The sequence below is a fragment of the Paramecium tetraurelia genome (assembly GCF_000141845.1).
Source record: "Paramecium tetraurelia macronuclear, complete genome".
In the NCBI taxonomy this organism is placed as follows: domain Eukaryota; phylum Ciliophora; class Oligohymenophorea; order Peniculida; family Parameciidae; genus Paramecium; species Paramecium tetraurelia.
In genome coordinates, this window is record NC_006058.1 from 509,838 (window position 1) to 534,012 (window position 24,175).

Genomic DNA, 24,175 nt, shown 5'->3' on the forward strand with positions numbered 1-24,175 from the left:
CTAATGTTTTTAATTGCATTAATTCTGTTGAATTTTTATTATTTATTTTTGGAAGTCCAAAATGAAAACTCATTTTTAGTGATTAGAAGATATTAAAAATTGGAAGGATATAAATAATTCTTAAAAATTCATTTATTACTAATTTTTGAAATGATATTTGATATAATTGATTACATATTTTGTATGTATTTAAATCAAGTTTTTATTAATTATAAAATTTATGGAGCATAAAAAACTATTAGAAAATGTTATGATTGATTTGCTCAAGGATCCAAGTTGTCCTATTTATCAAGTAACACGTTCAATTAATTATTCATAGTATTAAGATTGGCAATTGATAAACATATGCCAATAACTCTAAATACAAAATTTCAGTAATATAAAAGATTAGGATTTTTAGAAGAAGTTTGCTTAGTTCTTTATAAATTATCTTGAAGCAGAAAATGAGATTACTAATATTTTAGAATAGTCCTCAATAAAAAGAAGTGATTCCAAGAAAATAAATGAAAATTATTCTAATCAAAACAATTAACCATTATAAAGTAAGAGTTTAACAAAATCAAATTAAGAGTCAAATAAGCAAAAATAGGATTAATTAGACATGATTAGGAATAAAAAAAAAGTAAAATTGAAGTAGTCAAACCCATCTGATTTATTAGAGATTGAAGAAAATATATGTACTCACAGTTCAGCGAACCTTCATTAAATGATATCTCAAGGGCCAAAATTATCTCAGTATAGCTTTGATCCCCTTATTGATAGTCATCAAGATTAAATTATATGCAAAGAAAAAACTTAAAAAATCACTTCTAAAGAATAAGGATTAATAGAATCCATATTCTAAAGACAAGTTAAGGATCATGACTTGGAACCAACCTCAAAAAATAAGAAATAGAGCCTAAAAGACTCTAAAAATTAAGTCTAATCTAATCCAATATAGACATTAAATGACTTTATCAGAAATAAAAAGTAATTAAATGTTGATTAAAATAAAGAAGAAAGAGAAAATAATAGAGCCTTTGTGGACAACAAAACTATTGAATAATATTTTAGAAAAAATAGATAAATACAAATTCAAAAAAAACCATCAAGAGCTATTATAGATTCATCTCCTGAGGAAGGAGAAATTGTGATCTAAATCTCAGATTCTGAATCACAAAAATAAAAAAATATTTAGGATTAACAAAAATTACAAGGAAAGTATCAAATGGATGAGCTAATCCATGTTAAAAGTAATAAAATTTAACAAAAAAAAAACAATACAAGACAAAAAACATTCAATCAATATAAGGATTAAGATATCATCTAAGGAATGTAAGTTGAACAATAGATCAATCAACCCTAAAGTTCTATATTGTAGAATCAAGAATAATCCTTAACTGATGATAAAATTCAATTTGAAATTCTAAAGCAAAAATAATTACTAGAAAAATAATACACAATCATCTAATCTTAACCTCCCTAATAGAATTCCAACAATTATTTTTAAAATTAAGAAAGAAATAATTTAATTAATTCTCTATCCAATACAAGCAATAGCATATTGCAATAAATAAATTCATAAAATGATATTTAAAATCCTAATTTAGCGGCAATTTCGAATCCCGTACTTGCAATTCCTAAAGAGCCATCTAATGTTATTTTATAAAATTAATAATTCAACTAAAATGATTAATCAAATATTAATTTAGAAAAGAGTAATAAATTTCTCAGACAGAAAAATTCATATTTGAACAAACTTAATCAATAATAGATAAATTAAAGATAACTTTAAGGGTAAATGAAATTTGCTGAAAAGTAAAACTAGCAGATTAATTAAACCAATAATCCCCCATAATCTTTAATCTTTAGTGTTGAGGATGGTGTAAATTTGGAAAGATTGAGAGAGAAAAAACCTAAAATAGAGTCCAATGATACTGGTAATAATAACATTAGTTAATAAGCTCATTAATATCTTAAAATATCAACAAATTGGAATTAATGCAATTATTGTAAATAAATTGATGGGAAAGTAAAATTGATAGAAATTGAAAATGAGGCTAATATTTGCTCATCTTGTTTACTTGAGAAATTAAATCCATTCAAAAAGATTGTTTAAACTTTAGGATTTCTAGAATATCAATATTAATAAAGATCTAAAAGTAGGATACATCTTGATTTCACAATTGCATAAGAGTTATTTCGAAATCCTGAATTATTACTTGAAATTAGATGTGTTATGATGAATAAAAATGGATTAACTGATTTCACATTTCCTAATAGTTGTACTCTTCTTATTAATGGAGTTACCATTAAGGAATTCAAACCTCTTATTGAAAAGTCATGCTTAAGAAAGCGAAAGGATCATTGCATTTTAATTAATCTTGATGAATTTAAAAATATCTATGAAATACAAAGAAAATACACTTTCACTTGTGTTGAAACTATTCCAGATTCTAAAATGAGGTAAGAGATTCCAAATTAAATATATATATTTGGATTGTTTGTGGTTTAAAATTAGAGATTAGAACAAATAATTCAATCAATAGTTAATCAAAGTATTTTGTCTCAAATTAAAACCGATGTTTAAAAACACGAAATCAAGGTAGATAAATCCAAAGTGAGTCTTGTTTGCTAATACTCTTTTGATTTAATTAAAATACCTGCAAGGTACAAACTAAATAATAAATTAGAGGAGAATTTTGTCAACATCAACAGTGTTTTAGCTTAAATAGTTATTTGGAAATGATGATTCATGCAGAACACATGAAATGGATTTGTCCAATTTGTAAAAAAAATTCTATTAGCTTGAGGATTGATCATTATTAATGGGGAATTATTAAGAAAATTTAATAACTTAATATTAAAGTTGATTAAATTACTGTTGATTAAAATGTAAAGAAATATTTTAAAGTATTAAGGGTACTTTAGATTCTAAGGATCCTTTTTATGCAATAATTTAAAATAATTAAATTAACGGTTATAATGATCTAATTTCACAAGGGTATACTAATTTTGAAAGAAGTTCTCATTAATTCGACAACGATGATCAAATTATGTCTTAAAATAAAATGTAAACTAAAGGTGGAAATGAATCAAATGCTATTCTAATTGATTGATTATTATTCTTAATTGTATAATATAAAACATTAATATAAATTTCAAAATTACCATTAAATTTATTTGAAATATGTTAAATTATGGTTTGATTCATATTAAAATTGATTTTAGAAAGAAATATCTGATTAATAAGATATAATATGATTTCATTTTTAAATTAAAATAATTATAATATATAGAATTAAAATAAATTTAATTGCTAATTTTGTCTATAAATTTTCACTCATTTGTATTTCAATTTAACTCCTAATTAGTTTTATGATATTTGAGATAGATAAAATTTTAAATTTTATTATTAAATATTAATTTTAAGTTTTATTTGAAAAATTAATATAGAGTAGAAATCTAACTATCAAAAATTTCTATTTTAGGGACCTTATTAATTAACTTTATTGTTGTACACTAAACTTAGCTGAATAATTGTATTTTCAATTTTAGATATTATGAGTAAAATACATCATTATTAAGTCATTCTAAATTTAATTAAAAATTATTTTTCATTAAAAAACTTATTGAATAATATCCATATGGAAGTTTTTCATATAAATCAAAAACAACCTTTAATTTTTATATTTTTACTCAATAAAAAAGGAGACATAGCAAATATACCAAAAATTTTATTTTTAGGGTGCCTCACTAAGATAATATCCTTGATTAAATTGGAAGTTCAAAATAAAACTTAACCTAAAGAATTAGACTCAGAAATATGATGATGAGAATATGATCAATAAAAATATTTAATCAATTCAGATGAGGAAATCAATAAAAAGTATCTATAAAATATAGTCAAATCACTCAAGATTAAAATATAACTTTATTCAATTTTAGTTACAAAAATGGTAATTAAAAGGATTTTAACAATGTAGTTATTTAAGTAGAAAGTGGAAATTAAAATAAGAATGTATTCTAACTCTAGAATATTTGGAATAAAAGAAAAGGTTAAAATAAAATGTGTGTATCTTGAATTTTGTAAAGTTACTTTTAAATGCCCCAAATAGCGTATATAAAACTAAGATTTAAAATTAATTAGATATTTTCAAGTGGATGACTTTTAACAATTGTAAATTTCTAAATTAAGATGAGTAGTATTTTTTTAACCATTATAATAAAAAATAATAAATAATAATTGTTAATTTTATAATAATTAGTATTATGATATAAAATTTATATTATAAATATTTATAATAACAAGATCACTTTATAACGCATTATGATGTATTTGAGGTATTATAAATTTATTTATTTTTCTATAATATAGTTAATCCTTTGCATTTCTAGAGGTTTAAAGATTTTATTAAATTTTATATTTTTTTTGTTGCTTAGACTTATTTTTGCTGAATTATATGCAATGCTAACCTTTTAATTTACTTTAACTTAGAAGATTTAAACGAATAAGGTGATAGAAATAGAAGAAAATTAGGAAAAATTTCACATATAACATATAATTCTTTTATAAAATTTGAAAAATTATATATAGAAATATTAATAAGAAGTTTGGCAAAGGATGCAATATTTTATTGAATTCAAGAATATATTATTTGATGATATCAATTATGATTTATAAGTAAAACAAAATAATACTTAATAACTTTATTGGCCACATTGAATATTAATAATTATATTTCATATTAATTGATACGCATTTACAAGGTTTATAACAATTATTTACACGTTTGTGTTATTCCAATTTAAATATGTGTGGAATTTTGGCAATTTTCAACATTAAAGGAACTTATATTGAAGTTCGAACTCTCGCTTACAATTTATCAAAGAGACAAAGACATAGAGGTCCTGATAGATCTCGTATCATAATATTGGTAAATTTTGTTTGTTATTTGGTAAGAAAGCAGGCCCAGATACTTATCATATCCTAGCTCATGAAAGATTGAACATCGTAGATTTAAGTGATAGAGGAAGACAACCATTCTAATTAGTTGATGATTAAAATGTCTACTACATGTAAAATGGAGAGCTCTACAATTATTGGTCAATCAAGCCAGAATTCGAAAAAAAATACAAATTTAGCAGCAATTCTGATTCCGAGATCGTGGGAATGCTCTATAAAGAAGTATAAGGTTAGGTTATAATAAAAGTATGGTCCAAATGATTTTTGGAATCACATGGATGGAATGCATGCTACAATTGTCTTGGATATGAACAACCAGACTTATTATGCAGGAAGAGATCATATTGGAATTATTCCTTTGTATTATGGATACAACAAAGACGGAGCCTTGTTTTTATCATCAGAATTAAAGGGAATTCATGATTAAGTGGTTGAAGTTAAATAATTCCCTCCAGGTTAGAATTTATTATTATTAAACAAATAGGTCATTATATTGATCAAACTAATGAAATTAAGAAATGGTACAACCCACTTTGGCATAATTTTGATCATATTCCAACAGGAGAAATCAATTTTTAGGAAATGAGAGATAGATTTATTGATGTTGTAAGAAGAGAAGTTAAAGGAGATGCACCATTTGGTCTATTTATATCAGGAGGGTAATGATATCTTAGATTATGATTTTAGAGTTGATTCATCAATTGTTGCTGGTATTGTTGCAAAGTTGATTAAAAATGGTGAGATTGATTTGAGCAAGAGAGGAATGAGAAAGGTTCATTCTTTTTGTATTGGTTTGGAAGGATCCCCAGACTTACATTTTGCAAGGAAAGTAGCTGAATATCATGGATTTGAACATCATTCATTCACCTATACAGTTGAGGAGGGTTTAGATTATATACCAGAAGTCATCTACCACACAGAGACATTTAATAACACTACTATTCGAGCATCAACACCTATGTATATGATGTGTAGAAGAATTAAAGCATTGGGAATTAAAATATGTTTAACTGGAGAAGGAAGTGATGAATTATTTGGAGGTTATTTATATTTCCACAAAGCTCCAAACAGAGTTGAATTCCATTAAGAATTAATTAGAAAACTTAATGATTTACATAAATATGATCTCTTAAGAGCTAACAAAGCCTGTTTAGCATGGGGTATTGAAACTAGACCACCATTTATGAACAAGGCTTGGATTGAATATGTTATGTCTATTGATCCAAAATACAAAATGATCAATGCCTTCCAACCATAAATTGAGAAATATATATTAAGAAAAGCCTTTGAAGATCTAGAAAATCCGTTTGTTCCATAAGAAATATTATGGAGATAAAAGGAACAATTCAGTGATGGAGTTGGTTACAGTTGGAGAGATGGACTTATCGAAAGGGCTAATCAATTAGTCTCAGATTAAGAATTCGCTCAAGCCTCAACCACTTATCCCGTATCAACCCCTAGAGATAAGGAATAATATTGGTTCAGATAAGTTTATTCTTCTGCCTTTCCTAGTGATAGTTCTGCCTTGACAGTACCATATGGCAAGTCTATAGCTTGCTCTACCGAAAAAGTATCTATTAACAATATATCTTTCAGGCTTTGGAATGGGATGAGGCTTTCAAGAAAAATACCGATGAGTCTGGAAGGGCAGTCTTATCAATACACAATGATGCACTCAAGGAAATCCTACAAGAAGAAGACAAAATTACAGATGAAAGCATCAAAGTATAGGATCACTTTTAACTGTGATATTCTATAAAAAAATTAGTACATTAAATAGTTTGCGAAATTTTAATTTTAATTTAATATTAATTAATAATTAAGAACTATTTTATTTAAAATAAAAAAAAGAAGGGAGCATCAGGGTTCGCACCTGAGACCTACAGATCTGCAGTCTGCTGCTCTGCTACTGAGCTATACTCCCTTAACGACTTTTATCCCAACACTCTACTTATATAGATCTGCATATATTTTACCATTGTTTTCTTATACAAAATTATTCTCATTTATATAACTTTAAATTAATACAAATTTACAGATTACAAATAAATTAACTTATTATGAGTGTGACGAGCAGGTATCTATACAAAAGAAACAAATAGACAATTCAATAGTAGAAATACTAAGATTAAAATCCCTTAAATTAAATTTTTAACGATTTTAACAAATATATTGGGAAGAAAAATATTGATTTATTGCCTCCTATTAATTAATATAAAAGAAATAAATCGCATTCATATCAATATGACTCCTTATAATATGAATTCTCTCAACTAAAGCATCCTTATTTGGATAATATAAAACCTAAATAGAAGTTAAAAACTAGAATTTCACAATTGTCGGAATTAGAAATCAGATTGTCCTTATAAGTTAAAAAAGTAACTATAAATGATATCAAAAAAATGAGATAAAATAATTAAACTAATGGATCAGGACTAACAAATAGAAAAAATGAGAGTCTTTTGACATTAGAAAATATGTCTAATTTATTTTAGCATCAAAAATTAAGAAGACACAAAAAATATATTGAGGAGACTTAAAAAAAAACAGAAAATACAGAATAATTCATTTGCGGCTGGTTATAATTAATTAATGATGATAATTGATAGAATTACAATCTCTAATCTCATATATAACAATATAAAAAACAATTTCTATATTTCTATTAACATTTTTTTAATGTCTAAGTTTTTTAAGCAAGGAGACACATATACCAATGGAGAATTTATCATTCATGAATCAAAATAAATCGGTAAGGGAGCTTATGGTGCCGTTTATGATTGCACAAAAGTTAATGCGAAAGACATATTATGTGCTAAAGTAATTATATCTTACATATTAAGATTATAAGATCTTAAGGCTCTGATTCTAATTATATGAGCAGAGAAACTGATATTATAAATACTTTACGCCAAGCATACCCAAATAATCAAAATCTTGTTAAAGTGTATTATTGCTAGTATTAAACTTTTGAAAATCAAGAAATTTTAATAATTGTAATGGAAAAATGTCTTACTAATCTAAAAGATGAATTGGCTAAAAAAGGAAGCTTCACTTCTGATGAAGTTATAAACATATTAAAGTAATTGTTGAACGGATATAAACCCTTATACGAAAAAGCAATACTTCATCGCGATATCAAACCTGAAAATATCTTAATATCTAATGATTTTTAGGGAAAACCTATTTATAAACTAGCCGACTTTGGAATTGGTAAGGTTTGTAAAAATAATGATATCACAATGACAAAAGTGGGAACTCCAGTATACGCGGCTCCAGAACTTAATACTTTTATAAATGATGAAACTTTAGATTAGGCAATATTGTAATTAAAAAAGATACCCAATGGAAAAAGCCAAGTTGATGTTTATTCAGTATCAAATTTATTAATTCTAGATTGGAATTATGCTTTATCAACTTCTTTTTGGTTAGCCTCCATTTGAAACAAAGTATGGGGATTCAATAAAAGTATTTATAAATAACTTAAAAAATACTTCTTTCAAAATATAAGACAAATCTAAAAACATCAACAGCGATCTTTAGGAGTTGATTCAAGGAATGATTGTATACAATCCTATGACAAGAATTAAATTTCATGAAATTTATTCAAACAAATTAATTTGCATGTAAACATAGGAGCCAAAAAAATTCGATCAATTTAGAAAAACCTTAAATCCAGACTTAAATGCTGGTGTTAAATTTACTCCAAAGCAGGTTGGTCCTACAACATTTCAAAATTAAAGTTTGAGAAGTACAAATCCTTCTCCGAATGCTACATAATTTTAACCTAATTTTACTATGAATTAAGAAGGACCCAAACCTAATGGGGCTCCTCGATTTGCCTCCTACATACCGAATAGTACTAGTTCAGATAATACTAAGTCAGTCGGTTTTTAATAATCTACTCCAATCCTACAATAACCATAAATTAAATAAATCCAAATAGATGACATCAACGATCCGCAAAACTATTTAAAAACATAATTGTAATTTAATAAAATATATCTAGATCTGAAAATTCCTTATTATATAGTAAATACACAGAAAATTTATTTAGATAAAGCCTGGATTCAATTCAAGTATTCAGCCAAGAAAAAATTTAAAATAATTCAATAAAATTGATGGAGTGTTTTCAATTTGATGAAAAAGGTAATTATTCTTTAGCATTTCTCAAATTTTATTATTGTCTTATTATGAGAGCAAATAAATAATAGATGATTAAGAAACAATTTATTAGTGAACAAGAATTACAATAAGAAATAGCAAATATTTTGGCCAAAAATCCTCAAAAAATGTGAAATAATAATAAAATATAAATAAGATTTATTGACTAAAACCTTTAATTATATTAAAAAATAACAAAAAATCTTTAGAATTATCGTTTATAGCATGTTTTATGTGTTCAACAAAGTATATTCTTAATTATTTGTTGTAATTCTATTATTCCTGAATAAAAAAACAATTATTTTTTTAATAATAGTTTAAAAAAAGCTTTAATATATATTTTTCATTAGTTTAACATCTTTTCTAATTCGCCAACTTTTTTCTCCAATAAATTCATATGGGATGTTGATTCTAATCTTTGCTCGATAAATTTTATTTGATCTGGATTTAGAAATTCTACTAAAGGTTTCCAATTGATAGTTTATCTTCTCACTATGGATACAAATTACTCAACAGTTTTATCAAAATCTATTTTTAGTAATTCAACTATTTAACTAAAATGCGTGTCTCTTGATCTTCTGTACTTGGCTAAATCAACTATTAGATTAGTATTGTTTTTTTCTTGCACATCCAATATCCATTATCTTAAAATGGAATTTTCATTTGTGTTTTGCATAATATATTAATACACTTTAATACCGTCATTGTAATTAAAGAAAAATATAACTGTGGTCTTGAGAGCATTCAATAAGCAATTATGATATTAAGTGTATTCCAATTAAGGCTTTTGACATTTATTTAAATATTGACTAATTTTTTCTAGAATTGCTTAAACCTATGACCATTAAAACTAGCCTTTTAATTAATCTGCCGATTTACTTAAACACTTAGTGACTAATGCATAAAATTACTTAGTTTATCTATCAGATTCTTTTACATTAATTAAAATATCCAAGAATGCTAAATATAAATTAGATAAATCCTGATTATTTAAGATTTTAATTAAATTTGAATTGATTAAATTATAACAACTTTTTTATGCTCCATCTTTGACATTATTCTTTGTTGACTATTCAACCATCTTAAAAATTAGTGAATCAAAGATAATATAAAATTAATTATACGAGATGCTTTTGTAAAACTGACTTGATGATAAGACATGTATTAATTTTTCCAAGAATTCATTCATCTTATCGTAGCATTCATCATTTGATAGATTGCTTAATAGATAAATGATTTGTTCAGCGAAACTTTAAGAATTTTCAATACAATTTGTTTCTCTAAACTTGCAATACATTTATTAAAAGCTTCTCACAAAAACATCAGATTCCTTTTCTTTTACATTTTGAATTTAGGAGCAACTTGAACTCATATTTTTATTCCCACTGTTCATGCTTTGAGTTATTGGCAGGTTAAAATTTTTTTGTTATAGGAGCTTTTTTTATGATTGATTTTGTAAGGTATTCATTTTATCAGATATTTATTCTTGAGCAAGTTTTTAAGAACTTTAAATTTATTCTTATTTATTTTTAAAATCAACAGTTGATGCTATCATTGCTTCTACTCTCATTGAGTTTCTCTTTTATTCTAGAGTCCTTTCTTTTGGAATATCCTCTTTATTAATTAGTGACATTAAATTAACTAATATTGACTTTTATTAGAGTTGAGAATTATTATTCCACTCAGAGATGCTTTCTTACATTTATTAAGCAATTTAATTAGCTTAAGCATTAGAAATATCATCATATTCATCGAATTTGCTTAATTAATTTATTTATACATTTTATTAATTGCAATCAGCTAATAAATTCATAAGTAATGGCAGGGTTCTTTATGCCAATCTTGGCATTCCATCTCTTATATATAAGAGTATCATCATTTTAATATAAGATAATACAATTTATTATTCTAATTAATTGAGTTTACGTTACTAAGTCAGGAATTAAAATAACATGATGATTTCTGTCTGTAAGGGTATACTTTCCTTAAACCAAGAAATTAAATAGCCCCATTTAAAAAAGATTTCTGTAAATTCTCCTGGCTAAGCAATTTTTTATCTAATATAAGATGCACCAGCTAAATTTGATTATGGATTGTAACTAAACAGTTTATCATACAAATGTTAAGGTATTTAAGGCACTTTCAATTATTCTTTCAATTTATCAATTTATGGATCGCTAAATGATGTTAATGAAAATGGAATTAGTTTTTATTCTGACGGAGCTTTTTTTATTTCAAATAATTATTTTAATGCACTCTAGCAATCAGTTACTAGTTATTTTGCCCTTGAATTAGATTAATGCTAGAATCCTTTTAAAAAATCAGAAATTAACTGCTAATCAATAGTTTTGTCACTTAAAGGAATGTATTTTAGTAATAAAGTTAAGACTTCAATTAATTATGCTTAAGTAGGAGCATTCTTGAAGCTTGTAATTAATTGAGTTATATGATTCGGCTTATATGATTACATACATTTTTCAAATAACTAATAGCAAAGTTATTTTTAGTCTCCTATCTTATCCACTATATAGTCCATAGTGAAAGTTAAAATTTGCTTAGATTATTGAGTGACGGCAAGTAAAATATTGCCAAGATCACTTTAATCCTTATTTTTAGTTTTATATTATCTGAGAAATGCCTCAACTTAATTAGGAGTCATAGTAGATTAATATTTAATTTCTTGGCATTCTTGGTTAATTTAAGATTAAGTGATTGATTTTTGTTTATTTGCATTTGTTTCTGGTTTCGGATTAGCAACTGCTTAATTCTGAATATTTTCCTTATTTTACTGCAAATTTTATTTCTAAGGTATGAAATTAGCTGTATTATTGCCTTATAAAGCTTTTATACCATCAAGATAAATATTAACCTGAGCTTGATACTTTGTAAATTTATCACCTTTTAGATCCACAGCCATTGAACCGCTGTACATTTAAACTGATATTTTAGCTAATAACATAATGGCTTTTGTTCTTACTTCTGCATTTCCATCATCAGTTAATTTCTTACAAATAGGAACCAACTACTTTATGCATTAAAGTTTAAGCAACCTTTCTTTTTGGCATTCATCTAAGAAAAACTCTATAAGTATGAACACATTAATTTTTGGACTGGATGATTTATCATCTAATAATGCCTTAACTTCTTCAAATAGTTCATCAAGAGTGCAACAGTAAATGAACTTCTTTAATGATGTTATTGTATCATCAACAATGTTCTATTTTTTATCCTTGAGTCTAGCGAACAATGGTTGTATTAATATTTTAACATATTAATAAAAATTTTTTCTTAATCCATTTGCTAGAAGTCCAGCAATTTTTATACTCATCGTACATATGGCTATGTTTTACTCATTTATTAATTTCTTTAGTAGTTACACAACTGAATAAACATTTGGAGATGGTACCATTTTGGCAACTGAACACGCTTTTTATAAATTTTCTAATTGTTCTTTTTTTTCTTACCATTTTTCAAGTTGGAAGACCTTTTCACACCAAGAATCTGTAAATTTAGGAAATACATCGACTGCTTCTGCCAAATCATACAATTATTGATTTCCAGTTTCAAAATCTCCATCTTGATTTGGAGCTCTTTGAACTTCTGTTATGGTTTCTGTAATTTTCTTTAGGTCTTATTACAGTTTTTCATTCAATCCACCAAAAAATGCTTCAATATTTTTGCCAAACCATTTCGTTGCTTCTTTGTAAAATGATATTGCATCAGCCTTTATTGTAGTTTGCTATGCTTCTGTTAATTTTGATAGGATGGGGAAAAAAGGTTTTAAATTATCCAATTTTCTTACACCATATTATTGAAGTAACTCTAATAGTAAGCTGATGGATGCTTAGACTATCTTAGGATTTTTATGAGACAATTCTCCAATGATAATTTCAAAAATTGCCTATTTACAAAATGGAAAGAGTATTATGGCCAATTAGCATCCATTTTGTTTTAATTTTTATTATATTAGCACTTTTTCTATCAACACTTTTATTATCTCCTTCTATTGCGAAGACTCTAGTGAATGGTTTTATTCAAAGTATTTTAGTGCAATCTAGAGTGCTTTTTCTTGACATTAAACATGTATGTCTTGTATTATTTACAAAATGCACTCATACTCAATTTCTTACTCATTTGCTAATTCCTCATAACCTTGAAGTCTAACTTTCCAAACCTTTGACTTTATTCTTTGTTTTAATGGTAAATCAACTTTATCAAATTATTAAGGATCGAAATCTAATTTATTAAATCTAAATTACCAGGAGGAAACTCCTCGACCATGAAATTTTGCTTTTATTATCCAACCGGCAATTCATCAATATACATTTTGAATTTAATTTAAATAAAAAATTAATTTTTAAGTATTTGATTGTTAAAATTCATATTCTTATGATTCATGAGTAGTCTGCAATTAGAAAGAATGTTATTATTGAATTACCTACCATTTACATTAATTAGTAATTAATATTTTTTTCTTAAATGAAGTTATTTTAAAAATAAGTCTCTAAATGTATAATTGATTCAAATCTATTGTGATTAGAAGGGAACTCAAAAAGATTTTACTATTCATGATCTAAAAGGAGATTTAAAATTTATAATTAGATAATATTTAAAGATTAAAATAATATTAATTCATCATAAACGTTAAATTAATGAGCTTAGCATTTTAAAATTTGTTTTACATAAAGTTCTTAAATTATTGAATCCTCAATGGCAATTTCCTTATTTAATACTAGAGTGTTCTGAAAAATTGAATTTTTTAAGTATATTGGTAATTAGAATAAATGAAATCAGATTGTTTTTATATAAAAGTAGTATTATAATTAAAATGATACTTATCTTAAGTAAAAGTTTGTATTACTTATATGAAGTAAAGAATTTTTCAAAAAGAACTTCGAATTTGAAAAAGAAACAGAATTCTGTTACTGTGTCATCTAAAGAGTTTCTTTTTTACGAGATGAATGAGATGTTGATTTACAACTTTAATAAACTGATATAATAGTAAACAATATTATCGTTGAGACTTTTAATTTGATTAATTTTTTTATTATATATCTAACTGCTAATTTCATGAATGACTCTTTGAGATCTTTGTCAACTAATGATTCTTTAGAAGGGCAAACTAGAAAAAAAAAGAAAAGCAATGCTACATCTAAAAAGACTAATCGTCCTCAAAATATTAGTTATACTGAAGTCGTTGATTTACTTAATCCATAAAATTTGTTCATTAACAAAAATTTAGAAGAAGAATTTAATGCTATTGAATTGTACGAGTGTCTTTATTATCATAGAATTCCCGAGACTTCTTATTTTCCTCACTTCAAATTTATTTTAGATGAGAATTTAACTTGTACGGAAACAAAATGGAGACGTTTACCTACATTTATTAAATTAACATCATGATATTGATTTTATAATTTTTGTCACCTGCTAGTTTTAAACTATTTATATTAAATATATTAACTCATTTGAGTCATTCTTTTATGATAATTAAACTACTTCCATAAAATAATTTTAATTTCCTTTTATAGATCTTGTAAAACTCAGCATAACAGAATCATTAATTATAATGTAATAATAAACAATTAATCAGTTTATGTGAAATCTTAAATCAACTTAATTTAAAAGAGATAATTCTTCTTTAGATTACTTAATTAGATTAAGTTTGGATTTTTGCTGCACTTGTCTGCTGTCTTGCTCTTTAATTAAATACTATGGAAAATTGACTATGTTCTGTATTCAAAGAAGATTGATTATTATTATTCTAAAAATAATAATTATACCAGACTCTTAACCTTTTGAATAATTAATATTTTTAATCAAGGAATTAAAAATGTTACTTACAATCAATGATTAGTTATAGAAATAGTATTAAGGACAAAAATCCGATTATCATCCAACCAATATTTGAGATTTGATGAGAATCCAAAATATTAGTCTACTCATTAAATCCATATACCAAAATTAACATTACTGACATCCATAAGATTAGTTCACAAATAATTTATTTGATAAGTTCATTTTGATCTTCTAAGGGTTTGTTATACAAAAACAATAATGCTTATGATAAGTTTAAAATAGAAACCAGACTAATTTGTAAACAGGGAGTATCATATAGAAAAACTAGAATTGCCATAAAGGTTGCTTTCTTTATAACAACGAATAAGTTGAAGTAATGGTGGAAATGATTTTAAACTAATTTTAATCCTTCAAAAAGTGATCCATAATTTTATTAGGTTTCTTTTAATTTTAATGTTGCCAGATCCTTATTCATCAATTAAAAACATAAATAGATAAAATATATTTCTAAGAAAAATGTAATTAGAGCACTAATGCTACTTAGTTTAAGAATATGATTTTAAAAATTTAGATCCTTAAATTACAAAAAAATAGCTAAATTTAAATCATAGGCTGAAGCCATAAAAGTCCTAATGAGAGCACTTTTAAATTCACAAATAATTTTCAAGAAGTATTTTTAACAACTATTGGTTAATTTGTAAAATAGAAATGTAAATATACTAATTTACTTAGTTTCCATCATTATAATGTCTTCGCAAAAGTCTTTTGTAGCTTTATGTAGAAAATATAACACAATTTTGATGATAATAAACGTAGTAGTTGTTGTAATAAAGACAATAATGACAGAGATGATATTTAAAAGAAAGACTGTAGAGTATCCTTCTTAATAAAATTTGTGATCACTTTCTGGAGTATCCACATATTTAGTAATCAAGTACTCAAAATCAAAATAAGTCTTAATAAAATCAAATTCAGCAAATCCAAAAATAGTAAAATAATACTAAAGGTTGAATGGGTAAGTAATATTAAAATACTTGAGATAACAAATAAGTTATAAAGTATCCAAAAGATTCCAAAAGATATCTAAGCCTCCAAAAATCATAGCTAATATTGCTAATCCTAGTAAAATGTAAAGGAAATAAGAGCTCATTTGAGTTAGATTTTTGGTATTTTAAATTACAATTTGATCCTATTTAATAAAATCTATTAATTCTATAGATGCCCTATTTGTTTTAAATGATTAATTCTGTTGATTAGTTATCAAAGTATGGTTTTAAATAATAACATTAATTGATGGAGAAATTGCTGATGAATCTAATTCTAAATCCAAATCTAAAGCAATATTATAATATCCATTTTCAAATTCTGAATTGTCAGTAATACTTATGTTGGTTAATATAAGATGAGGAGTATTTGAAGTAATTTGAACAAAACTCGTTATTGAACTATTAGTGGAAATTTTGATTTCTTGATTGAATTTCAATTTGATCGTTCTTTTTGAATCATAAATATTGTCTAATCTATCTTCTTAAAGTAAAATCTCAATATAGTTGATCTTTAAGCATTCTACTTCACAAACATATCCATCCTCTATATTACAAAACTAATTGCAACCATCTCCATTCAACAAATTCCCATCATCACAGAATTCCTAGAATGTTCGAATACCATCTCCACATATGCTAAGACACTAATTATCAATATTGGTAAATCCATGTTCTTAAGAACAAGTTAAACATTCTTCAGTATTAGAATTGGAAAATCTGCATTTTATACAATTATTTTATTATGATTCACATGTTTGACATTCTTCAGAACATTAAATACATGCAAAATCATGATTTATATAATATCCATCTATACATTAAAGACATTAATTGTATTAACATTTTAAACAGATGTTATCAATGCAGTTGTTATTTTAAATGAAACATTAATCGCAACCATCTCTTGAAACTTAGTTACCATCATCGCATTCTTCATTCCATTGGACAATCTGATCTCCGCAAAAGGAATAGCATTAGTGTATATTAGGGGGATTGATTACATGATGACAAGATAAACATTCTAGATAACCATTATCAAAATATCCTTTTCTACATTTACACTCAAAAAAATCAAGATTGTTTGCAGATTTCTACCTAGTTTTTGGACAAAGAGTGCATTATGAGATTAAATTTGAATTATTGCATCGACTACATGTATAGTAACATGGTAAACAGGTTAAGTCATTGTTATCATAATAGCCTTCTTAACACACGCATTATTTGATTTGTGAGTTCAATACTCTAAATTGAAGCTCATCGCATGATGTGCAAATAGAATAATCTGAACAACTATTACAATTATTGCTGCATTCTAGGTAAATAATATTAATTACTTAAACAAACATCTGCCTTATTATCGTAATATCCATTTTGACACACACAAGTATTTTCCTTAGATAATATCCTATATTATTCAGTATAGCATTTAATACAGCGGTCTTCTTTATATAGACAGGATTTACAAAGAGTTGTACATTTTATACAAATAGGATTAAATCCAGTTTCAAAATAACCATCTATGCATTGACAATTATAATTGTAATAAAGTCTATTTTAATCGGGAAAGCAAGTTATACAAGTATTTTCATCTGAACATGTTTTGCATGTTTCTTTACATCTTTAACAAATACTTGGTATAAATGATCTATCCATATAATATCCTTAGAAACATTCACAGACATTAATATTCAAGACTTTATGTTCATTATGATCACAATAAGCACAAAGTTAGTTTAATTTGATATATGGGCTAACAGTATTCAAATTGATTTGATTTTGGCATATCGAACATGAAGGATGGCAATTATCACTCATACAATCTGTAATTTCAGCCTATTTAGAATTCATTTTACAGATGCAAATATTTCCATATTAGAAATAGTTATCCTGACAAGCAACACAATTAGTTTAACTATTACAGGTTTTACAAAATTTCTAACACGTTTTGCAAGATCCCTCAGAGTAGAAATAACCTTCACTAGGACAATCATAAAATACTTGAATATTTGATTCCGGCTATAAACAAATTGAATCTGATGAACAAAGCTTACAATTAGGAGGACAATTTGCTAACAGAATTACTAAATCATATAGACCACAATATGTGATACTAGGTGATTTTGTATTACAGTATAGAAAAATTTCAAGTTGTGAAGCTGAATGATCAAATTCTTGTTCAAAGTTAATTAAATAATCAGGATTAGTTTAACCAAGATCTTCTTGAATTATGCAACCTGGTGTAGCTACACTACTGAAGCAATAGGAATTTGGTGAATTCATGTTGAGAGTATATTTTTGATTATCTACACTTACAATTATAGTTTAATCACTGTTAATAGGATCTATCAAAATAGCCTTAAAAAATAGTTTAATTTTATAATGTGCTTAAATCATAGTATTGACTATTCTCAATTACTTACTTTGCCAGATGGCCTCACCTCCTAAAATATACTGATTTTAATAAAAGTAGCAAGCATGATAAAAATAAGTTATCTAATCACAGGGATCATCAAAATCTAAGTTTTATTTTATGGCAAATCTATCCGTGAATTCAATTCTTAAGATTTTGGCAAATTTGTAATCATTAAGAATACTTATGCACTCATTTCCTGAAGTTCTTGTATGTATTGGACATTTATCAACACATTCATTCTTATAGTTTTTCAAAGGGCAAATAATTGGAAGAGGTGTGATTGCATTGACTTTAATATAGGATAATGCCCAACTGATGTCCTTTATTTCCAATGGTAAATTAATCGATATGGATATAAGGGACAGATCAGAGATATTTTCAACGTTTAATAATACAATAAACTTTATACAAGACGTAAATCCAATTATACTACATGAATGTTGTTTTGCTGCTCCTACAATTTATATATTCATAAAATTGCCATTCTCTATAATTAAGTAGTGTCCTATCACATTATTATTCAACTTAATAGATAATCGTTGCTGCATATTAGTTATATAATTTAAAACATAAATTTCAGCTTCCAATAATATGTTGGTTGCAGTTCCTACTGGTTAATTAATCTTATATTCAATAGCTTCATTCTAAATAAATAGGCCTGCCACAAATTTGCCACCTAAAGTAGTTTAGCATACTCTTTGAGTTGTATTGTAATCAGGTTGCAATGTGAATTTAGATGCCGTGTCATCATACAATAAATTTATTAATTGAGCGTATTATATACATGTAAAGCCATCAAAAATATAATTTACAGGACATTAAGTTATGCATTATCCTTGGAAATATGTTAGGAATTATTCCTTACATATACATTATCGAATGGAATTTAATTCAAAATCAGGCAAGCACTCTAAGCAAGATGAAGAATCAGAGCATATTTTACAATGTTATGAACATCTCTCTGCATAAATCTTTAAATTTTTAATCCAAAATGTAGTTGCACTATCTATCTTAATTAATAAAGTTGCTTATTATTCATTCATTTATGTAGTCGATGTAAAATGAATAAATGTTTTCAAACTTGCAAAAGAACACAAATTTCCAGAGAAAAAGGAGTATGAAGTACCCTCATATTCCTGTATAATCTTGCCACTTTCAATAAAGCTTAATTTTGAATTAAAACTCTTTTCAACATGTAAATCGAGTGTATAAAGTAGTTTATTATAACCATAAGCAGTATTTATTTTGAATTCCATAACCCTTGGGGTCCCAGTTGTTGGAGATCGATAAACTTTTGTAAGACTTTGGCAAGTCAAGTTTTAGGCTGATGTTGAGGTATCTAAATAATAAGATAATTTTTCTTAAAGTAGATCTGTAAATTGTAGTTACAAATTAGAAGTTACCACAAGGAGCAAAATCATATAGATATAAAAGCTGTCCATTTAAATTTTAATTTAATAAATCTAACCATCTTCTAAAGAAAGAATTTAATATATTATTTTATAATATTAAATTTGTTATTTGAAAATTTCACTTTAGTTTTAGATTTCAATTAGAGTTTGGAATTAGATGTCTATATTAACAAACTATAATTTGAGCATGTAATTTGGAAATTTAATTAAATTTAAGATATTTAATTTATAATTTAATAGTGTCTAGAAATGATACTAATTAGAATTAATAATATAATCAACATTAATTAATTAAGTAACTGCCTAATGGTAAGTAAATAGCTTATGATTGTTGACATTAAAAGTGAATGTATTTATTGTAAAAATTGTAGTCTTCAAATATGATTTATTCAGAGCTTTGTTTTTTTATTTGTGCAATTGCTATTTAACCATTTAATTATCCACTTACAATCTAATTAACAAAATAAATTACCTTAACAATATGGTGACTTTCATTATCGTTAATGTTTGCCAAACAAATCTCGATCTCCACAATATCATTAATAAATTGTTCTTAATTGTTTGATAACTAAAAGCAAATAGTTCAATAACTTACAACGATTATTTGATTTTTATCATTTTTATTGAATGAGTGAAAATATGTTAAAGGATGAACTCTATTATTAATTTCTTCTGAGATTTATTAAGATTATCGATCTGCAGGAGTGAAATAATTCAAGATTTCGTTATTAGCAATAATCATTTTAGATATTTCTAAATCGCTTCTTTCTGGATAATGAATTCTTTTGCTGGATCTTTTGGGAACAAGTATTTCTTCAACTTAATATTTCTCTTTTAACCTTTGAGGTGCCTTTTAAATTTCAAATCTATATCCTGATCCATGTTTATCCATAAAGTTTTGATCATACCTTTTATCAACAACAAGAGAAGAACGTCTCTTCTTATTATTTGATATTTGTTAAGATTCAAGATAGTGTGATTATTCTATGTATTATTAATTCGAAGGTTATTAGGAAGATAAATCACATTCAAATGCATAATCAAGTTGAGAATTTACATTTGATTTTTACATTATTTTGCTTATCCTACTTTTTCTCCTTCTTTCATTTTACGAAGAATAATCAAATTCATCTTTTTTAATAGGTTCTTCTTCAACTAATTAATGACAATTTTTGGATTAAATGGATGAAATCTTATTTTTGGGTTTAAAATAATCATCAATGGTTTTCTGTTTTGAATTAATTATACTTGATGATAATTTATACTCAACATTTATAATATCGTTTAATTCGATTTTAGACGAACTATTTTTCTCATCATATTATTATTACTTAGTTTCAACTTAATCATTAACTTCATCTGAATCATTTTCTAATTATTCTAAATCCTCCTTCAAAATCTATTGAGCCTGAACATGTGCTAATTATTCCTCATAATCTTTGAAATCAATATCTTAATTTAGTTTCTCTTCCTCTTATTAGATTTAATCCTTTTATTCTTCTTTCGTCCATTAATTTATACTCTATTGATTCATAGAGAAATGAGGAGTCTCTCCCATTTAATGAGATTTCTTACAAAATTAATCAGTATTTGAAAATGAATCAAAACTGATTTTGTCAAAATCTAAAATATATATTGGTTTATCCTTTAAATTGTTAATTTTATTATCCTTAGGTTACTCTGTTTATCTGTTTTCTTCAATAAAATTAGGTTAAAATATGGATGCCTCTTGAATTTTGATATTTTCAAGAGAAGTCTAACTAATTTAATCCAACCCCAAATTTTAGTAACTTTCATGAATGTCTTCTTCTAAATCGACAAAGAGTGCATTATTTAATTGTTCAGATTATAAGTTATCTTAAAAGCCCAATTATTCCATTTGAGCAATTAAAGAGATTTCAACTTGGTTACTAGCTTAATCCATAAAAATAGAATTCTTGATTAGATCTTCAGTTTAGGATTGCTATTAGAATGAGATATCAGGTATTTAAAAATCATTCAGATTAGAATTATGATAAGTTAATTCTACAAAATCATTATTCAAATCAATTGAACTATTAGTTGGAGCTTAAATAGATACATCCTCATTTGTGGCTGATTCAATTTGATCCTGAATGATCATCATGTTCTGTTCTAAAACTTAACTTCTTTCAATAATTGAATTGTCTGATAATGTAGCCATATAGGATTTATCAAAACAAATTTCTTTGTAACTATTATTGATCTCTCTGCCTTCTTTACTCTACTCATCACGTTCCTCTACAAAATAATATTGACTGGTATGCTAATTATTTTATTTATTTTGATTATTTGTTATTTTAGACTTTTGTCTATATAGTTTGACTTTATTTATAACCTCTTCTCTTAGTTCATAATTTAAATATTCAGTCATTTTTTTAACTATGCTTTGCCAAAGATATCTTGCATATTAATTCTTATCCTAATTCACTATATCAAAATAGAGCAATAGTAAAATCCAAATTTCTTTTTTGTTCAATATTGTAAAGCCAACGAAATCTTTTTCTTCAGGCACAAACAATTAAAATGTGATGTGTTTCCGAAGTGAATAATTTGGATCAGTAAACATTAGATTTATACTTGTAAAACATTTCATGTAATTTCCATTTTCTAAATCCTAAATGTTAGCTTGAATATCTTGAATCAATAATTATTGCTCTTATAAATGTGTTTCTTTTTTTTAAGCATTCATTTACTTCTGTGAAGGATGCTCTTCATACTTCCGAAGAGATGACATAAAGTTTCTATCTATTGATGACAACCTTTTCTTCTACATAATTGTTAAATATATAATATTGAATTTTAAATTTTCAAAATTATTGGCGCTTTTATATTATATCGTTGATAACTTTATTGATAACTCAAAATTGATTAATTGTATCATTGCTATTCTCTTCCTAAAGATTGCTAATCATAGTTTTTTATTGTTCAACTCTATTCTCATAACTTTGATATATATTTCTCACTATTTACAATTGATTGAATAGCATATACTTTTGATCTTATTCCCCTCTGATCCTAGAATTGAATCTCTAAATTTCTTATTTAATATCTTCTCTTTTTTCTTACATCAATTTGAGTTCACTAAGCTTGGCCTGAATATTTTTGTAAGACTAATTCAGATTCCCAACTTGCTATTAATTTTTAATCTCCTGCAACTAAGCCTTCTTTAACACTAAGTCTATCTGGAGTTATTGCAACTACTTTTCCTCTTGAACACATGGACGTATATTTTAAATTTTCTCTTTAAGAGTCCTTATGCGTCTTTCCTTCTCTTGCAGCAGAGTTGTTAAATATACAGAGTCTTATATTATTTATTCCTAAGTGTCTTATTACTCCTATATCGTAGGGTCATTATTTAATCTCCTTTTAATAAATGCAATTTTGGCATCCAATATTAGTATTTCTTATTTTTATTAACTCATAGTTTCTACACTTTCTTTAAGTTTTCTTGTGACTTCAAGCTTCTTGTTTTCATTCTGCTTAATCTGATCTTCCAAATTATTTATCTCCTCCTAAGATTCCTGTTCCATCTACTACAATTTCTGAAGCTCAGCCTCCACTTCTAATTACTTTTTTTTAATTTTCGAATCATCACTTGTATATTCTTCTTCTGAATTATCGTTGTAAAGGTTATCCATTTTTTAAAAGCTGAATGAAATTAATATTATTATTTTTAAAACTAAAATACCATCAAATGAGTACAAAATCTATATAAATAATAATGAATTTTTTATTTCCAAAAATTTAGACCAGACCCATCAATCTATTAGAAAGTTAATGCCAAAGTGCACTCAAAGAAATTAGTTCATCAGAATAACGCCTGCAGAAATATGCTTCTAAAAAAATCTCAAACAAACATAGCTTTTCAGACAAATCATGTCTTCATTAATTCAGAAGAGTTTCTCAGGTTATCAATGATCCTTCTCCAGATGTCAAATAATTTCCAGATGTAAAGAAAAAGAATATGTCTGTTTGTGTAAATCCAAGAATTGAGAAATATAAAATACATCTTGATATGATTGAAAATTAGAATCCAATCTAAATACCTCATTTAAGCATCAAAGCTCCATAAAAATATCCTCCTATTTTATCTAGTAAAATTCTACCTTCAACTAAAAGATACAAAACAGACATAAGTGAAGGTACATAAATTTATAAAATTTCGAATCATTTTACTATTCAAAGTGTAAGAGACAAACAATAAAAATTAGTTAAAAATATTTAATCGCTTATTGAACATGTTAATTCATCCAGAGACGAGAAACTCTGTAAATTATTCGATAAATTAAAACATGATTTAGATTTAGATGATATAAAACTTGAAAATGAATGAATTTGTTTATACTTCTCATTATTTTAATATCTATACATGCAT

At 25.6% G+C, this 24,175-nt stretch overlaps 9 protein-coding genes and 1 non-coding gene across 10 annotated transcripts; 5 read left to right on the forward strand and 5 right to left on the reverse strand. All coding sequences in view use genetic code 6, as the record gives it.

Annotated features, from left to right (window-relative positions):
* The first annotated feature begins 220 nt into the window (after nucleotides 1-220).
* On the forward strand, nucleotides 221-3,098 carry PTMB.232 (hypothetical protein). The annotated part of the gene is made up of 4 exons (XM_001347021.1): nucleotides 221-292; nucleotides 320-2,649; nucleotides 2,673-2,874; nucleotides 2,901-3,098. The coding sequence occupies 4 exons, from the start codon at nucleotides 221-223 to the stop codon at nucleotides 3,096-3,098; spliced, it is 2,802 nt and encodes a 933-aa protein (XP_001347057.1).
* Nucleotides 3,099-4,793: 1,695 nt separating this feature from the next.
* Nucleotides 4,794-6,694, forward strand: PTMB.233 (Asparagine synthetase). The annotated part of the gene is made up of 6 exons (XM_001347022.1): nucleotides 4,794-4,916; nucleotides 4,943-5,167; nucleotides 5,193-5,400; nucleotides 5,430-5,604; nucleotides 5,633-6,515; nucleotides 6,542-6,694. 6 exons carry the CDS (start codon nucleotides 4,794-4,796, stop codon nucleotides 6,692-6,694), a joined length of 1,767 nt encoding a protein of 588 aa, XP_001347058.1.
* Nucleotides 6,695-6,797: 103 nt separating this feature from the next.
* On the reverse strand, nucleotides 6,798-6,869 carry tRNA-Cys(GCA). The gene has a single exon. It is a non-coding gene; the product is annotated as a tRNA-Cys (tRNA).
* Nucleotides 6,870-7,005: 136 nt separating this feature from the next.
* PTMB.234 (hypothetical protein) lies at nucleotides 7,006-7,551 on the forward strand. Its single annotated transcript, XM_001347023.1, has 1 exon — nucleotides 7,006-7,551. One exon carries the CDS (start codon nucleotides 7,006-7,008, stop codon nucleotides 7,549-7,551), a length of 546 nt encoding a protein of 181 aa, XP_001347059.1.
* A 73-nt stretch (nucleotides 7,552-7,624) lies between these two features.
* PTMB.235 (Protein kinase) lies at nucleotides 7,625-9,243 on the forward strand. Its single annotated transcript, XM_001347024.1, has 4 exons — nucleotides 7,625-7,765; nucleotides 7,789-8,319; nucleotides 8,342-8,931; nucleotides 8,955-9,243. The coding sequence occupies 4 exons, from the start codon at nucleotides 7,625-7,627 to the stop codon at nucleotides 9,241-9,243; spliced, it is 1,551 nt and encodes a 516-aa protein (XP_001347060.1).
* Nucleotides 9,244-9,452: 209 nt separating this feature from the next.
* On the reverse strand, nucleotides 9,453-13,435 carry PTMB.236c (Microtubule associated protein). Its single annotated transcript, XM_001347025.1, has 2 exons — nucleotides 9,453-13,345; nucleotides 13,369-13,435. The coding sequence occupies 2 exons, from the start codon at nucleotides 13,433-13,435 to the stop codon at nucleotides 9,453-9,455; spliced, it is 3,960 nt and encodes a 1,319-aa protein (XP_001347061.1).
* Nucleotides 13,436-14,720: 1,285 nt separating this feature from the next.
* PTMB.237c (hypothetical protein) lies at nucleotides 14,721-19,809 on the reverse strand. Its single annotated transcript, XM_001347026.1, has 2 exons — nucleotides 14,721-17,266; nucleotides 17,289-19,809. 2 exons carry the CDS (start codon nucleotides 19,807-19,809, stop codon nucleotides 14,721-14,723), a joined length of 5,067 nt encoding a protein of 1,688 aa, XP_001347062.1.
* Nucleotides 19,810-20,056: 247 nt separating this feature from the next.
* On the reverse strand, nucleotides 20,057-22,573 carry PTMB.238c (hypothetical protein). Its single annotated transcript, XM_001347027.1, has 2 exons — nucleotides 20,057-20,347; nucleotides 20,375-22,573. The coding sequence occupies 2 exons, from the start codon at nucleotides 22,571-22,573 to the stop codon at nucleotides 20,057-20,059; spliced, it is 2,490 nt and encodes an 829-aa protein (XP_001347063.1).
* Nucleotides 22,574-22,658: 85 nt separating this feature from the next.
* Nucleotides 22,659-23,438, reverse strand: PTMB.239c (hypothetical protein). Its single annotated transcript, XM_001347028.1, has 1 exon — nucleotides 22,659-23,438. One exon carries the CDS (start codon nucleotides 23,436-23,438, stop codon nucleotides 22,659-22,661), a length of 780 nt encoding a protein of 259 aa, XP_001347064.1.
* Nucleotides 23,439-23,521: 83 nt separating this feature from the next.
* On the forward strand, nucleotides 23,522-24,133 carry PTMB.240 (hypothetical protein). Its single annotated transcript, XM_001347029.1, has 1 exon — nucleotides 23,522-24,133. One exon carries the CDS (start codon nucleotides 23,522-23,524, stop codon nucleotides 24,131-24,133), a length of 612 nt encoding a protein of 203 aa, XP_001347065.1.
* The last annotated feature ends 42 nt before the right edge of the window (nucleotides 24,134-24,175 follow it).